At 41.6% G+C, this 17,584-nt stretch overlaps 2 protein-coding genes across 2 annotated transcripts; both read left to right on the top strand.

Moving 5' to 3' along the window:
• Nucleotides 1-420: 420 nt before the first annotated feature.
• hoxb5b (homeobox B5b) lies at nt 421-1,827 on the top strand (the record flags this gene model as incomplete). Its single annotated transcript, XM_080789069.1, has 2 exons — nt 421-1,080; nt 1,580-1,827. The coding sequence occupies exons 1-2, from the start codon at nt 465-467 to the stop codon at nt 1,825-1,827; spliced, it is 864 nt and encodes a 287-aa protein (XP_080645195.1). The 5' UTR covers nt 421-464.
• A 12,432-nt stretch (nt 1,828-14,259) lies between these two features.
• hoxb1b (homeobox B1b) lies at nt 14,260-17,309 on the top strand (the record flags this gene model as incomplete). Its single annotated transcript, XM_080790094.1, has 3 exons — nt 14,260-14,845; nt 15,256-15,540; nt 17,152-17,309. 3 exons carry the CDS (start codon nt 14,260-14,262, stop codon nt 17,307-17,309), a joined length of 1,029 nt encoding a protein of 342 aa, XP_080646220.1.
• Nucleotides 17,310-17,584: the final 275 nt, after the last annotated feature.

Raw genomic sequence — 17,584 nt, 5'->3', positions numbered from 1 at the left:
TTAGCACGTCTCTACAGTTGCCTACAGTTACGTGTGCAAGTCTCTAATATGAGTTACCTGAGCCTTTTGTGGCCTACATAATCACTACGTTACATAAATGATAAATGGTTATAGGGCCCGATACCGCCCCCGTGAGACGATACCCCATTTCACCAAAAGATGGCGCTCTCTACCTATACGGACCACAGCGCGCAATGGGGAGGCACCATTGACTGGGGTCTAACGACCATCATTTCGTCATCATTTGTAACCATAGAGCATGAATTACCTCTTGAAGTCATCAGTGAGAATTTACGACTGGTCAACAAAGGCACGTGATTCCTGAACGCTCTCCCATATTTGGCCGCATACCTGGCAAAGTACAGTAGGGCTTCATTGCTATAATTCATGATTGCATCATAAATCGTGCAAGCACAGGATTATAGCGACAAAGATCTACAAATCGAGGCTTTAAAACCAAGCAAATGAGCTCTTACTTTGTAAACTCGTTCTCAGGGCGCTATCCAAATGGCTCCGACTATCAGTTACTAAATTATGGGACTAACGGCGCCGTGAACGGTTCGTTCAGAGACCCTGGCACCATGCACTCCGGGTCTTTCGGCTACAACTACAATGGCATGGACCTAACCGTAAACCGCACCAACACTAGCAGCCACTTCGGGGCTGTGGGAGACGATGCCCGCGGCTTCGGGCCGGACGCCCGGTACAGACAACCCAACTGCTCGCTGTCGTCTCCAGATTCCGTGCCGTGCGCCACGGCCAACAACCGCGAGGCTCTGGAGAGTCTGGAACTAAAAAGCCCCTCTCCTCCGTCTGACCGGAGCGCGACCTCGACCGGCGGCAACAATCTCAACAAAAGCAACAGCGCTCATTTCACGGAGATAGAGGATACCGCCACCATCGCCGTCCCCGAGACCGAGGAAGGTGCACACACCAGCGGCGCCGGCACGGCACCCCGAGCGCAGCAGCAGCAGCAGCAGCAGCACCAGGAACCCAACGCCACCTCCTCAACTCCAACATCGAATGATTGCCAAACGCCACAGATATTCCCCTGGATGAGGAAACTGCACATAAGCCACGGTAGCTATAATTACACTATTGTGTTTTAGTAGGGTCATGCTGTCGATTGGCGAAGTGTCATAAATCTGTCAAGTGTTGCATGAGTAAGCCTAGGTCAGTGAGGATGATGTTTGTATAGTCTTTGTGTGATAGGGATTTTGATGAGGGTATACAGGTCAGTTAGAGTTTATATAGCCTATACTTCATGTTATCATTTAGCCATAACGATCTATACGAGGGTGAATTTGTGAATTTTGTTTGATGGAATTTTGTATTAAAATTCTGGAACTCGATTGGGCTCATGTTGGCTGTGGGTTTAATTATAGGCTTATAAGTAAGTGAGCATTTGAAATGGGTGCGAATATATTGGCTGCATGCTTATAAGCACATTTGACGCTGACCACTTCCCCAATGTATAGGCATCGTCCTTAATTGTGCAGCCCTCCAAAAAATGCAACAATTTCCCATGTGTTGTTAAGTGATGGCCGTTGCTAATGTCTGGCTTTTTTATGAAATTTAGATATGACTGGACCTGATGGGAAAAGGGCCCGAACTGCATACACCCGCTACCAGACGCTAGAACTGGAGAAAGAGTTTCACTTCAATAGGTACCTTACCAGACGGCGGAGGATAGAGATAGCCCACACGCTGTGTCTCTCGGAACGACAGATCAAAATCTGGTTCCAGAATCGCAGGATGAAATGGAAGAAGGACAATAAACTGAAAAGCATGAGCCTTGTGACAGGAGGGAGCGCCTTCCACAATTGAGTTTTGAATAACTTGCCAGAGATGATGGCGTTTGGGGGGGTGGGGGACATCCATGAGTACTGTAAAGCTATGGAAAGCGCAGCACCTTTCAGCATGTTATTGTGATAGACAAAGAAGTATTCTGTGGTCTTAAAACACTATTTTAGTTGACTGTTGTACTATGATAGCTTAGTTGTCATTTGAAAATAATAAGAGATGTGTAAATATTATTGGGGTAATTGATGTCCATGCTTTTTGCTCTCTTGAAGGTTGCCATGATTCACTTGATCTGTTTATTGTGTAACTTCTTGACGGTCTAACAGGAGTAAAATTCAGTGTACAGTTTAAACGTTTCCAAACCATATGCTGCTCTTCATTGAATGTAAACCTAATGTATGATGGGGCCATTCAAAGCGCTTTAGTGTAAGTTTCAATGCTCTTTTGATGGTTATCTTGTGGCCAGATCATGATTTTCATAAACATGCCAATGTGTAGCTATAGAACCATTTTGTGCATCTATTGTTTAGAACTAATTATGAGCAATGTAAATGTATTCAACCTGTCAATGTGATACATTTTTAGTGCAAAGGGTTATTATGTGGATATAGGCAACAGTGATGTAAGCATTTTCGCCAATAAGCTTTTTGTATTTGTAAGTGAACTCATAGCGCTTGAAAATAAAGTTTCTCTCAATTGCTTTCAATGTGTTCCAATATGATATTATCAATTACCTATAAATTAAAACAAAGTTGCCATATATAGTTAAGTTATGTCGGTCAGTATACGAATAACATCCACCCACCACGGGAACCCATGACAATAACTTTAAGCTATACGTTCGCGTGCCGCATGTGGTACAGATTTGTTAATGACTTACTAGCCTTAAAAAAAAACTTTGTCAGTTGTTGAACTGAAGAGTGGGTCAAATTATTGAATGATTACCTTTAGGCCACTTTTTTAACACACACACACACACACACACACGCATACCCACAGGGAAAATTAAGATGTAGCATTTCAAACTTACCTCTCGTGACCTCGTGTGCTATAAGCCTGTTAGAATAACGTGTTGATAAAATCCAAAATTGGGTCTTTACAGGTATATGGACAGAGCACCAACTTCGTAAAAATCCCCCTTACCAAAGATTGTATAGGCCTATATTACTTACAGACTCTGAAAAGTCACGTGAGGTCCATAAAGTTGGTTTTATGGTTTTGGGGAGTAGACAATGTACTATATAATTCACAACCTTGAATGAAAGTGACGGCTTAACTGCATCGATGGGATTCGAAAGGGTGGCCTGGAGTAGTGTCCAGTTAGGGAGCTCGTAATGTCCACATCATATGGGAAAGTGGACTTAGTATTGTTCCAACACAAATATAGACAGCGCATTGCATTTAAAACTGCATCTAAAAAGTATAGGCCTACTCGTTTCTTCTTTATTAATGTGGTTTACATATAGTTAATATGCCTTTTTTTGTTCCGTGATAGTTATGATTGTGGAACAGAAATATTTTCTCTTAAATCTTGATTGAACAAATTATTATTATTATTTGTTTAATGAAAAGTATTTTTAAAAACTAGCCAAAATACATTTGCAGTTGATATTTACATATCTTTATAAGAAATATGAATCTTTCGAGCATCATCATGATCCTGTCGTGTTGAGATCGAAATTCAACGAGTTTCTATTTCCGAAGCATATACGTTATATTGATGAGAGAAAAAACAACAAGACTGGACCTTTAGTAGTCCAGTGAAGAGCTTTTATGGGGCTGCCATGAAACGAACTTGAGCGAGGTCCTCCAGTGATTTATCCTGATCTATCAAGTCACAGAGCGGGCAGAGGTGAACTATCGGACAACTTAGGGTTGGAACTTCATGGAGAGCAGCTTCAGTTGTTCTAATAAATACATCACAGTCTCAAAGCTATAGGTCTCCATGAGTCAATAAAAGGAGAATTGTATGAGTAAAGAAAAAAACTAAAGCCATTGCGACTCTTCACCTGCAACGACACTTTTGCAATTATTTTTTTTTGTTGAAAAACCCTGACAACTCATTTCACTTTCAAGTGAAACCAAACGCTGGGCTATATAACTTATAAGGGTCCAGACATTTTCACATATTCATAACTATTAAGTGGCAATTTAACCAGCGTAATGAGTATTGCATATTGATAGGGGTAATCTGTACCCGGATCTCATGCATAATTCATAGTGTCGGGATCATCGCTGGGTCAGTAGACGATAGACTACTACCACAGCTGCACCGAAAGCAGGACTCTGCCTTCGCTCAGACATTGCACTGTCACGCTCAACACTCGGGCCTACACTACACAGTACACACAGCATAATAATAGCTACATAATTAATACAATAAAATAAATGTATGAACTGTATTTATTTTTACTTTAAATTGACAGCTTTGGAAAGTATATAGGCTCTGGGAAATAATAGCCATAAGGATAATAGCCAATAGGTATACATGCATATTGATTTCAAATCATATCCGCCCAATAGCCTATACCAACAGCTATCTTGAACATTATATAGCCTATAAGTTTTAAATGTTATAGGCCTATATGCACAATATTTCCACATCACAAAGTGTGTGTGTAAATATATCAAAATAACATGCTATTTTATTTCACTGTGGTTATTTATTTATAGACTATATTTGGTGATTGTTATAGGCCTTCCGATTTAATAATAAATGCACCCGATCATGTGTCACCCAGAACGTGTTGGCGAACGTATCCTATATTTAGTTTATTCTTAATAGACGGTCTGCACTTTGCAGCCCATCTTGTCGCCATTCACAGAGTCCAGTCAGAGTTGTGTTCATGATGATGATGATGATGTAACGCTTCTTCTACGCCAGCAGAGAGCGCCTCAGACCGGCTTGGCTTTTGATGGATGGTTCCTCGGCCACGGCTGTTATCATTAGGGGCCATGTAGGTTAAGGCAGAACATAGAAAGCCCATGTCTGCTCCAACATGTTTGTTATTTTTATCTTCTGCCTTTTTTTCTTCAGTCGAAGTGGCGGGCATTTGTCTAACCCTATAGCGGACAGACACTTATTGAGACGGAAATATTTCCACTGCCCCTCGCTCTCCCCTCCCTGACCCTGGCAACCAAATGCCGCGAACCGAGACTTGTTTCAGAAAGCAGGTTACTACTATATTAATACAAATACGCGAGTGAGTCCGTAAGAAATTGTTCCCGTGCAGATCCTAAGGGGTCAAAGTGTCAACGCATATTGAGACGTCAAAGTATTGCCGTGTCAGATTGTGTTCATCAAACGCCATTAGGTTCCGTTCAGAGATCGATCAGGGATTAGAAATTACAGTGTAGGCTCTCCATCTGTCTGTAACATGCATAATTTCCCAATGAAATACAGGACATTGTGTGTTTCATTTTTGATAGATGCGCCCCCTTAAAGAGAGCATACAATAAAAAGTTGTATGAAAGTTTTTAAATTGAATTAGATTATTACAAATGTTCTATAAGGCTATAAGGCTGATCGGGCTACCCGGCTACATAAATATATAAAAGATTAAATTATTATTTTTTCAATATTTTATTCTTTATTTTATAGTAGGCCTGGACGTTGAGCAACAATTTAAAAATAAAGAACATCAGATTAAGTTAAACAAACCATTGGAAATAAAATCATTGCACATTTGAGGAGGTGCTTTTGCAGATGTGCGCATGGGTCCCAACCTATGCTATGCTATTGCATATGTATAGCCTTCATGTGAGCATTGTGAGCATAAAGAATAAAGGGGACTGAATAATAATTAATATTATTATTATTTACAAAATTCAAAGAATGCTGTAAAATGTTCACATTCAAATGCCAAGGGGAACATATAAGACTTCCTCGCCGGTCGACGCTGACCACCTGTCATCTATATTTACCCTGTAGATCCGAATTTGTGTTAACAACAAGCAGCCACAAATTCGCGTCTTAGGGAGTATGTAGTTGATGACACTTCGCCAGGATCAGGATGAAAAGGAGGGAAAGAAACGATTGAAGATGGTCACGACCTCACCGCCTCACGAGATGATTATTATGTGCCATGCATGCACGCGCGCACATGCTGCAGTCTCTCTCACGCACACACACGCACACGCACACACACACACACACACACACACACACACACACACACACACACACACACACACACACACACACACACACACACACACACGCACACGCACACACTATTAATTATTATTATTTCAGATTAGCCTATAGTCAGATATAGATATATAGGCCTCCACCGCAGAATAAGTGTATATTATGTATAGAGCATGCTCGTGCATGCGCTATACATTCTTTGAGAATATGACATCCGTGGAAGGTTTCGGGGAGGCCTACAATGTGGGCATTGTTCGGGTAATCATTTATCAACTCCTCTCCTCGGTCCACTGTCCGTTGCCAGGCCAGATCATCAAGGAGGAGTTTAGGGCTAAGGGCAGGGACACGTTCCAAGAGTCGCTGAGAGGACGGAAAAACTGTCTTGTGAAACAGATATATATAAAAGGAAGATGAGGCCGAAAAAAGTAAGTTGTCTTATTATAGATTTTCTTTTATCAGTTCTGTGGGGTAATACGGTAGCATATACAGGCAAAGCACGTTGGTAATTTACAGTGATGATTTACTGAGGAATAAACTATGTAGAGTGTGCAGGCCTATTCTGCAGAGATAAACCCATCACAATTGTGATTAATAGCATATACATATAGCCTTACAAAAGAAGATTACGATTTCATGTCAGCTTCCAGCAAATATTGCCTGCACATTAGCCAAAAAGATAACTTTGAGCTTCTGCACTTACACCCTCAGTAAAACAGACCTGAGATGCATTGGAGCACTTTTCTCCCTAGGCCTACACCAAATATCTTTGCCAAAAATTGACGATCAGGCTCAAGGCAATATGTGCAGGTTCACATGTGGTTAGGCCTCTGCTCTACTCTGACCCTCAACATTATACCCTATAGCCTTTAGTACTTTCAAACTGCTTGTGAGGTGTATAGGTAACTGTGTTTGTTGAGGTATAGAATTGCACTTGTTCACAATAGATCCGCTATTTTTTGTTTTCCTATAGTGCATGCCTGTCATGGAGGTCATATCCTCCAGTGGTTCTCAAACCTTTTCACATCCCAGGACCCCCAAATTCATAATATTTCCACAATATCGCGGATCCCCATCTGAAAATGTTTTGTGTCATATTTATTTATATTTTATATAGCAGATCTATCATCTACAAGCTCACGTGTATAGGCCTATAATGGCATGGCGACCCTGTGAGCTTGTATTGGCTGTTTTCAAATAGCCGCGCGGTTTTAAAGTCCGGTTAAACCGATTTTGAGGTTATTAACTCATTTTGCCGGCGACCCCCTGGAACCCCCTCAAGGACCCCTGGGGGTCCCCGCGAGCCCACTTTGAGAACCACTGTTCTATCTCGTCGACAAGTGATTCCTTCAGCTAATTGTGAGCAAGGCTATACTCTGTGACGTGCATTCGTCAAGAATGTGCCATCCCTCAACCCAACAAAGTAGCGAATCCATCACCGGATAAACAGCGATGGGCCGAATACTAGTATAGGGCTTGGACGGGCTCTGGACGGAGTATGACTGTGATGATGATGATGTGATATAACTTATATGATAACTGCGGCTGTTTATGACCACGGTGTGCATGTCGTCATATAGCGCATGGCAACCATGACACATATAGGTGACAGGCAGCTATATTCTGCAGAGATCACGCATTACAACATGACATTGTGACATTTAGGCTCATGTTTATAAACTGATCTTTCACTTCCCCTGCATGCAAGCCCTTGCCTATACTGTTTTGCAGATCATGTAGTTTTCCTTTATGTATATGAGTGCATTTTTATATGGGATCTATATCATTTCTTCATCAGGCTCACATATCTATATAGCAACTCAATAAAGCAAGAACCAAGCATGAGGAATAATATCTGTCTTATACTTATGCCATACATATTGCCAAAACTATGGCAAAGCAATTATGTTTTCTTTTGTATAGGCTATGCGCTGCGAAGCAAGTGCACTTATCGTCGCTCATGACTGCATCAAGTTAAAGAGCTATCAGGGTAACTTCAGCCTAAAAGTTTAATTAGACCAAGCATATTAGTCATGGACATAATGCTGTATATGGACACACAACGTAGTATTGGTTTAATTTTTGAATAACTAACCAAATAGCCACTGTCGTATGTCTGTCGCATGTAAGCCTACATGGTTGAAAGATCAAAGACATTCACTTGTGTTACTCTGTGTCACTAGTTAAATATTACCTATGTGCGTTCCCTGTGCGGACCAATCAAAGTGATTGAGCATCCTCAATTGAAAGATGAACACGAGAGATCAAAGCACCGCCAGAGAGCCGCATCGACCCGCTGCACCAATCAAGCGGCATTTTGATTGTCATGGGCCTAATTATAAACTTCGCGGACAGACATGCGCGCAGCTTTTAATGAATGTTAACAATAACGCAACAAAATAGAAAATGGCCTCGGACTGCATGCACAGACAACGCGGGCGCTATACTAGATTATCACGAACGAGATGGGAAAATGTAACAAGGAAATTAGAAAGCATATACAATGATACAATCTAATTACACAGTATATAATATGATGTGCGCTGCATGGGAATACGAATGTGTTGGTATAGTAAAAATGAGACTTGCTCAATCTGTAGAACTATAGACTAAACACCTCAAGCCCTTGGCTAAGCTATCTCTGACATATCTGGCATTAGTCCTAAGTGGGACTTCGGCCATGTTGGAATTCATTATCATGGGCAAGATACCAGGACTGTTTCAATCAAATAGAGACGTAGCCGTTTATGTTTTCCATTTCACAGCACTGGATTGCAATTTCTCAAAAACTATATAGGCTATAAAACAGATTTGCTGAAGAGGAAATGCATTTAGATTCACTTCCAAGTTCCACGTGATCATTAACGTTGTTAAATAAAAATAAAACACATTACCGGTATACTATTAATATAACATCTACTAATAGTCCAATTATAGTTCAACTCGGCACTTCTGCTTATAGGACTCTGAGGTATTTGGACCCATGAACAAAACCAAAATAAGTACAACTTCTTTTCTCTGCCTGAATCGACAGAGGCAAATTGTGATTCAGTGCCAAAATATGAGAGCAATGGCTGGCCTTTCTTCCCCACCAGCCCCCGAGGCACGAATCACAAGCCTTGTCCACCCATCTCCTCCGCGTCTTAGATTACCATAATTCCCACTTCTGACAAATTGCTGCCCTATATAATCCATGCACAAAATGTAGACGAAAAAGGCAATACTTTAGCCAGAATAGCCATGCAGGCATTACAATAGCCCGTCTTAAATTATTATTATGTTATCTCAAGCCATATCATCCGTGGTGTGATGTGAGGCTGGGGCATGCATGATCAGCAGAAAGGCTATGTCTGGAGATGTAGGGCGGTCTATACTGTGCAAGCAGATCAGAAACACTGTCCACTCTCTGCTTCTTCGACCACTGGCATGCACAGCCAGCCTGCATCCACCACCAGCCAGTGCAAAGGACTTGGATTAGAAATATTCCCCCGGTATTTTCCAAAGGTGAGAGTAATCGTTATTTGTTTCAGAGGGGATTTTTATGCGAAATTAATGTGACGCGCCGCTGTACGTGCGGAAGGTAAGCAAGCCGGGGCTGTGCTGTGTGGACTCGGCTATGTGTCTTTATGATTTACGACCCTGACTCCGGCGACGGTTCAACCAGAGTTCATAAAGCTGCATGCCTCCATACTTATTCTACATTCGTTCTCTGTCTCTCCGCTCGTGCTCCTCAGAAACGAATGTTCAATTGCATCCATTTTCGTTCAACCAGATTTCGCTGCATGTGACAGTTCAAACTCGGGATTAAAATGAGGTTTAGGCTATATGCAGAAAATGAGAATGTTGCAGAGCCCTTTGTTTTATTACAATATCGTATAGGCTACATCACAGATGTATACAGACTATATGCAAACACCTTTAAATTGCGTATTCAAGATGTTGTATTCGTGTTGCTTCCGTTAAATATGTATAGTCTGGTGTAGCCATGCTTTGTTTAGTTTCTTTGTTTATATTTACACCAGCCATATAAGAAAATCCTACATATATCAATTAACAGATTAAAATAATGTTATTACTTTTAACAAATTAACAATGGTAAATGTATGATGTGTTATTACACAACATAGTCTAATTGGGATGTTTATTAGTCTTATGGTCTTTGTTCTCTTATGCTTTCTCAGAATTTAATAAAAACAGTATGAGAACATATTTCTAAATAATATGAACATGTCCATTTATCAGTCATGTAGTGCTATTGTTTGAATTAACACAAACTAACAAAAAGGTGCATTTTGAATCCATGAAATAAAATGCAGCTGAGAGGCCCATGCAGGACGTGAACGAAAATAAACAATTATGAAAACAAAAACAAATATGGAGTCCTAATCCTATACATAGATTGAATTAGATTTACGTGGTCGATATCTGTTGGTATAGATTGTAGCCTATTTTGTATAGTAGGAAGCCCAGATTTTCATCTAGGACTATATGACCAGTTTTCCATTTGCTTTTGTGGACAAGAGAGGCTCGCTATTCATGTCACCATACTATTGAATTGATAAGATGGATCATGCGGTCTCCTCCCTGATTTTGTCTTTTTACCCCCTTTTTTCTATATCCTCTCAGACCGGCAACAAAGTGGCCTTTGGAAAGCTGCCAATGTTCTGTGAGGAGGTTAGAAGGGCGCCGAGAGACCTTCCACGGACATGCAGACCTACAACAGCATCCACCACCACAACTTCATAAGCACTCAGTTTGAGGAGGACGATTGTGGAGATGTCGATGCTTTTATGTGCAGTCGCGAGGCAACGAGGCACCGAGCACTGCATGGACAAATGGAGAGCAGCAACAACAACAAGTCAAAGACACCTGGCTGCTGCTCAGTGCAGTCGTTTGACCACAAATCGAGGAAATCAAAACAGCACAACAACAACAACAACAACAACAGCAGCCCTAAATTAACCGTTATCAAAAAGATTTTTCCCTGGATGAAAGAGTCCAGACATTCAGATCAGAAATGTAGCAAAATAATCCCAGGTGCGTATAGCATATAGCTTAAATAAAACAAGCAGTCTGTTTTAAAAAGTCAACCCGCCTATATATAAATCATGTGTGATTATTTAACGCCAAAAATACTATTTTTAAGTAATCTCAAGTTCAAATGCTTATAACTGCGCTAGAAGAATAAATCTTAAATAAATAGAATACTTGTCACTCAGGGCACAACCCAGAGTTCCAGACGACAACAGACTATAGAATATAAGCTCAGACATGCACAAGTCAGGTTATACTGACACAATCAGACAATAGGTATTCAGTGTGATTTCATGCAGGGCCTGCACATGCATCATCAAGATGCACAGTCAAATCTTGCGTTAATTTAACTGCAGAGTAAAACAATTTACCCATGATGAGGTCAAATGAATTATCATATGTAGCTCATTGCATAATATTTTACCAGTTAAATATAGACACTAATGCAAGTAAACATCAAAATCCTTGGTGTATGCACTATAAAAGCACTGAACTGAAGGAGTATGCAGGGGTTGGAGGCTGGGGCCTGTATGGTGAACAAGGTCTGAATGATAATTCAGAATTTCAGACACAGCTAGAGGACTGTCACGCCTTTGGACTCTGAATCGCATGTGTCTATGCCAATCTGTTATAAATACTGGTTATTTCACTTGAAATATTTCAAGGCCAACCGTTTGAAATAAATATGAAGGAGGTGCAGTGGAGAGTGCAGACATATATAGGTCATCAGACCAATTAAGCAACAACAGCTGATGGTGTGACACATGCAGCACCATCTCAGTAAATGTAATTCACATGTGTAGTGATGTGGTCCTTGTTTTGATTCTGTGTTGCCAGACCAGTGTTGCACCACCTCCACCTCCTCCACCAGCGCGCAGACAGCGGCCGCAGTAGCGGCGGCCAATAAGAGAGCGCGCACGGCGTACACGAGCTCGCAGCTGGTGGAGCTCGAGAAGGAGTTCCACTTCAACCGCTACCTGGGCCGTCCGCGACGCGTGGAGATGGCCGGCTCCCTCAACCTGCACGAGCGGCAGATCAAGATCTGGTTCCAGAACAGGAGGATGAAGCAGAAGAAGGATGACAAATTGAGCGGCGCGACCCCCTCCTCCTCCTCGTTCCCTCCCTCCTCCTGCCCGGACAGCCCTACCACTACCCTGTCCAGCCTGGGTTATGTCCATCTGGGCGCCGGCGACTACGAGGCCGTTTCACCGCCGCCATTGAAGCCCCCAAAGCAGTCACTGTCGTCGAACCCTGCAGCCCTAAAAGCACAGCAGCACCACGACTCGTTCCCACAGAAATACTCACAGTGTGATCATCCCAGAGGCCTTCGGGATCACCTAACGAACGGCCCGCGATACGACGTCAACTACAATAATTCCACATGCAGCATTTCCCAAATATCGACCCCTGCAGATGACGGAATAAGTGGTCAAAACGTGTCATATTTCTCAGAGAGCTACTGTTCTCAGGAGAGAATCATGCGAGCTCCAAAACTGACTCATTTGTAGATGTGGAGTAATAATATACGTTTTTGGAGTTGAAAATGATTGGACATATAGGTTTCCATATCTTGTGTGCCACATTAATCATAATAAGCGACACCGTTTTTTATTTTTTTATTTTTTAGCACAGCCATTTTAATTCAATTTCAAACTTTAAAAAACAGGTTTAGACTACATTATAGATTAGGCTACCGAGGCTGCCTACAGCAGATGATTTATAACTATAAGCCCATGCGCAGCAGTATAAGGAGAATACTTTAATGCTTGAGCATAATGCATGCATTTTCATTATTTAGTTTAAATAATTGTGGGGAACATATTAGGCATATACCATACGTCTCATTGATTTGTGTTATTTATTTATTTATTTACAACATGTATATATATTTAATTGTCCACTTTCCAAATGTAATATATTTATTTATATTTGTTCATGCTGTTTACGGCGTTTGTTGTGTTTTACTTAGAAGGTGCGTCGGTTGAATACTCAAAACATTCGTTCAACACTATACTTTCTATATCTCCAGCCTGCATGGCATCTTAAACGAAAATGTCCACTGCTATAAATAAAAGCAATTTGTTCAAATTTCAACCCAAGGCATACCACTCGAACTGGCCCTCGGTGATCATGCCAATCTAAACGAGTAATCTTCATTTCATGCATTAACCCAATTAGCTAGAAGGGCCTGTAATATATCATAAACTTCAGAATGTTTATTTACTGTGATTTACCATGATATAACAGGCCCTGTTTTTATGGTATTTCCAACTCATGCATGAGGCACAAAAGGGGACTGAGAAGTATAGCTCTCAAATGCGTCTTTGTTCTTTCATTGGCAAAATGGGTAACCGAAGCTGTCAATCTTTTAAAAGAGCACATGATTGATCACTGAATTAATTGCGCTGCTCTTTTCTGCGATACTGTCTGATTCAGACATGTATGGTATAGCAGGCTCTGTGAAAGGCTAAGCAACGATTTGAGTCTTCTATAGCTGGCCAAACCATTTCGGTTAGCAAATTGGTTTTGGGGCAAAAAATGTTGTTCTCAGTAATCGTATAGTTTTCGTTGTCCAACATGCAACACATTTCAATGACGACGTCACGACGATATCAATGCTTGATAAAAAACAAACAAAAATAGGCTATAGCAAGAGAAATAAAATAATGCGTTTTCAGCCACATTACCTATACCTATATAGGCCAATTTATTAAATCAATAGGTGGGTCAAAACGTTTAAGTTAAAACAATGCATTCCCATAAAAGCATTATGTCATAATAATTTAGGACTTTGCCTATGATGATAGGGTGATTATGGGACGCAACTTGTCACCTTTAGTAAATAATGTGAACAATTAGCCTCCAGCGTGTCAAGTATTTACGATGAGGCAGTAAAATATGTTGGTCCTAATTGATTTTCTTTGTCAGACTTTTATGATTATTTTTAAACCAAGCATTCAAGCTACTGTGAATCATTGCAGCCTATAGTATGTGGCTTGATGTTTGTAGCCTTATCAGATTGATGGGCGCGTTTGATTGAAGCGTTTGTCATGTAAATGTGATCCGTTTGATGGACGACCCTCCAGACCTGACAGACTGCTGTAGGTCCCTGGCCATTGGCGTGTGGAGAGTCACATGGTCTGTCACGAAGGTGATATGAGAGTGGAAGGCACTTTTACAGCTTTGACATACTACCTAGAGGTTAGGGCAAGGCGAGCTTCCAATTAATGACTGCTCAGTGCTCATCAATTCTGCTTAAACAACAGGCCGGCAGGATGAACTCCTACCTAGACTACTCCGTGTGCAACAGGGGAGCGAATATCTTAAATGCCAAGGCTGGATACCACAATTTGAACCACGGATACATGTCGCCTTTATCATCCAGCCCGTGCGCAACAAGTGAAAGCTACGGATCCGACGGGCGCTTGCAGGTCGGTGCAACTTCCACTCCACACCAGCCCCTGGGCCACCCTCTTCACCAACACCAGACTCTCGTCAACTTAGATCTGCCGTTTCCCACGCCGGCAAACGCGATATATGGAGCGCAAGTTGGCTCAACTTTGGAATACGGACTTCACCAATATGGCCTCAGCCACGAACAGGACCGAGGGTTCATTCATTCGCAAGTTTCCCCGAATGGAGGAGCAAACATGGCTCCTTCTTACGCCGGCGGGGATAATTACGGGCCCGGAGGAGCTGCGCCTTATCTCCACTTCAGCAGCGAAAAACAGAGGCAGCAACAATACGCAGACAGTGTTTATTCGAGATTAACGCCCCAAAATAACGACAATGAATCGAATCACACAGAACCATCACAAACTTTCGACTGGATGAAAGTAAAGAGGAATCCTCCCAAAACAGGTTTGTTCAGACTGGCAACATTTATAGAGTAACCTAACCTACATGACCCCGGAATGTAGCCTGTACTGCACTGCGAAAACCCATGAGTGTTCATTTAACCCTGGGAGGGTATTGACGCTGTGAATGCGTATTGCGTAGGCCTATAGAGCTGTGCGTACATCTTGGAGCGGTGTGCGTAACAACATTAATCAAAACCACTTCCGTGTCCTGAAACGTAGGCCTAGTATAGACTATTTGTATAACTTAAGTATATTGTCAGAATGTTGTTTACTGATTAAACATGATTGTCCCCATTAACTTTCATTCCCATGCACACTTTCATTTTACCACGCACAATTTCGTTTTAATTTCTTTTCATCAGACCCATGCTTTATACATTCATCACTCATCCTCCATTTCCCCCTACACAGCTATCATGTCCGAGTACGGGGTCCCGGGCCAAAACGTGATCCGAACCAACTTCACCACCAAGCAGCTCACCGAGCTGGAGAAGGAGTTCCACTTCAACAAGTACCTGACCCGGGCACGGCGCGTCGAGGTCGCCGCTAGCCTGGACCTCAACGAGACGCAAGTGAAGATCTGGTTCCAGAACCGCAGGATGAAGCAGAAAAAGCGCGAGAAAACCGGAGGAAGCGTCCCGGTCAATTTGGAGAAAGTCCCCACGCCCGATACCTCCCCGAAGGTGCAATCTGACGGTGAAAGGCAGTGAATCTGAACTATGTGAGACAGACTGACTTCCACATTGTGAGGCCCATTCGAACGATTTCCACATCCATCACTGTGTTAAATCACAACAACTGAGACAGAACTGTGCAATTGCTTGCAGGACTACAGGGTATATTTGTGCTTAATGCATTAATTTCTGAAATTTGATGCAGAGATGCTCTGATAACCTTTCTATTGCTGCATTTCCTTTCCTCTATATGTTTTTGTGTTACAGCATTGGAGTTATCGCCAGTGTTATTGTTTTGCACTATTTATTTACATGTTATTTTCCTAAATATGTCCAGATGATTTACCTTAATAAAAATTAGCTAAAAAAAACAAACAAAAAAACCCTGTTGTCTCAAAAATGTTTGGAAGTTGTGCATTCAACGAACAGAGAAATGGTGGCAATTAATCAAACTTTAGTATCAAAGCATTTTTTGTATAGGCCTATATATAATTGTGTAGACTGTTTTTTTCCCCTGCAGCTTTTTCCTTTCCAAAATATTGACTCCATTACATTACATTGCTTGGCACATTACATAAGGACTATAGTCTAACTACAGTCTACATTAGCTTGTAGTTTCGCTCATCCTTGCTTGATGTGACAAGAGGAATCTTTCACAACACATGGGGTGACTCTTGATGACCCTTTCACCTCGAAATACCTCCGGGGGCTCTAAACATGACAACAAACTCCAGGGAGCCAGGTTTCACGCTTGATTTGTTACCCAAATTCTATTTGGATACAATTGATGGAAGACTTTTTTTTTTACACACAGTACTGTATATGAACTTATATTTTTACAACCTAATTGTGAAAAATACCAGCTCTGAGTTGATGGTTCAATATGATACTCTGATTTTGGTCCCACCCCCGACTAAACGTTTGCAAGACCTGCCCACCGAGTTTCATCGGATGGTGTATAGGGACAGCAGTTTCAATATTTGCACTGGGTGTTAGGTTTGCACACAGATCTGGCCTGCCCTTTCCCTAAAGCTGCGGTTCACACAGAGTTCAGCCACAAATGAATTCAGAGTCAATCTGTCAAGACACCAGAATGGCCCAGAGAAGTCAACTCTAGGCCTCCCATGCACATTCTCTTCAGTTTTTGCAGGTAGTTTTGTTCTTATTTTTTATTTAAGCCTATAGGATATTCTATTGTGTTCAAATTCATTCATGTTTGCCATCCCTCCAAATTAAGAGGTTCCAGGTGTTTGAAAAATCACAATGTTAAATAAATAGAATTGATCATTACAAATATTTGTATGAGTTCAAAGTTCTCGCCAGCTATATTAATACATCTCCACAGAATGAAATACTGTACCAGAATGTTCATTACAGTATATTAGCAAAGGAAAAGGGCTGTCTAATTACTAATTACCACAGCCTGTGGATTTCTTCTCAAAGCAAACGCTTCTTCTTGGGATGAGTCACAAGGGCAAGAATTGGGGAGAGGGGAGAATAGAATAGATATTGTGAATACTGACAGACCCAACAACAACAAAAGAAAAGAAAATAATTGGGGACGTACGCAAAGCAAGTGTGGGACTTCATTCTGGGGGTGCGATCCCTGTCATCTCTGTGTGTAATACCTCAGGGCTCCCAGTGGACTCTCCATCTGGACGTGTCAGCATCGGCACCAGAACCAACACCTCGGAGACAGATGTTCAGCCAGAGAACAGGAGGAGGAGGAGGAGGAGGATGTTTTTCACCATCACATCAGCACAGCCTTCTGCCTTCTGCCGGAGAATCTAGGGCAAGGAGAGGAGGAGTGGATGGCAATGAACCCTGCATGCGGTATACAATACGGGCATGGTGAAAAACAAGCCGAGCCTGGTAATCAACCATGCCATGGCACAAACAAAACAAAAAAATAGGAGCCATTAACCACTTTAACCCTGGCATCACTATTTTGGTCATTACAGCTGAAAACGTAAAAAAAATAAAAAAAATCTGGAAGAGAAATACAAGATCTACAAGCTCACACACCTCAAGTGTAGATCTTTTTAATATAGGCTATAGCCTACTAC

The sequence above is a fragment of the Protomyctophum bolini genome (genome assembly GCF_963924005.1).
Source record: "Protomyctophum bolini genome assembly, chromosome: 18".
Classification (NCBI taxonomy): domain Eukaryota; kingdom Metazoa; phylum Chordata; class Actinopteri; order Myctophiformes; family Myctophidae; genus Protomyctophum; species Protomyctophum bolini.
The sequence above is the reverse complement of the archived record's forward strand: the minus strand, read 5'-3'. Positions and strand labels throughout refer to the sequence as shown.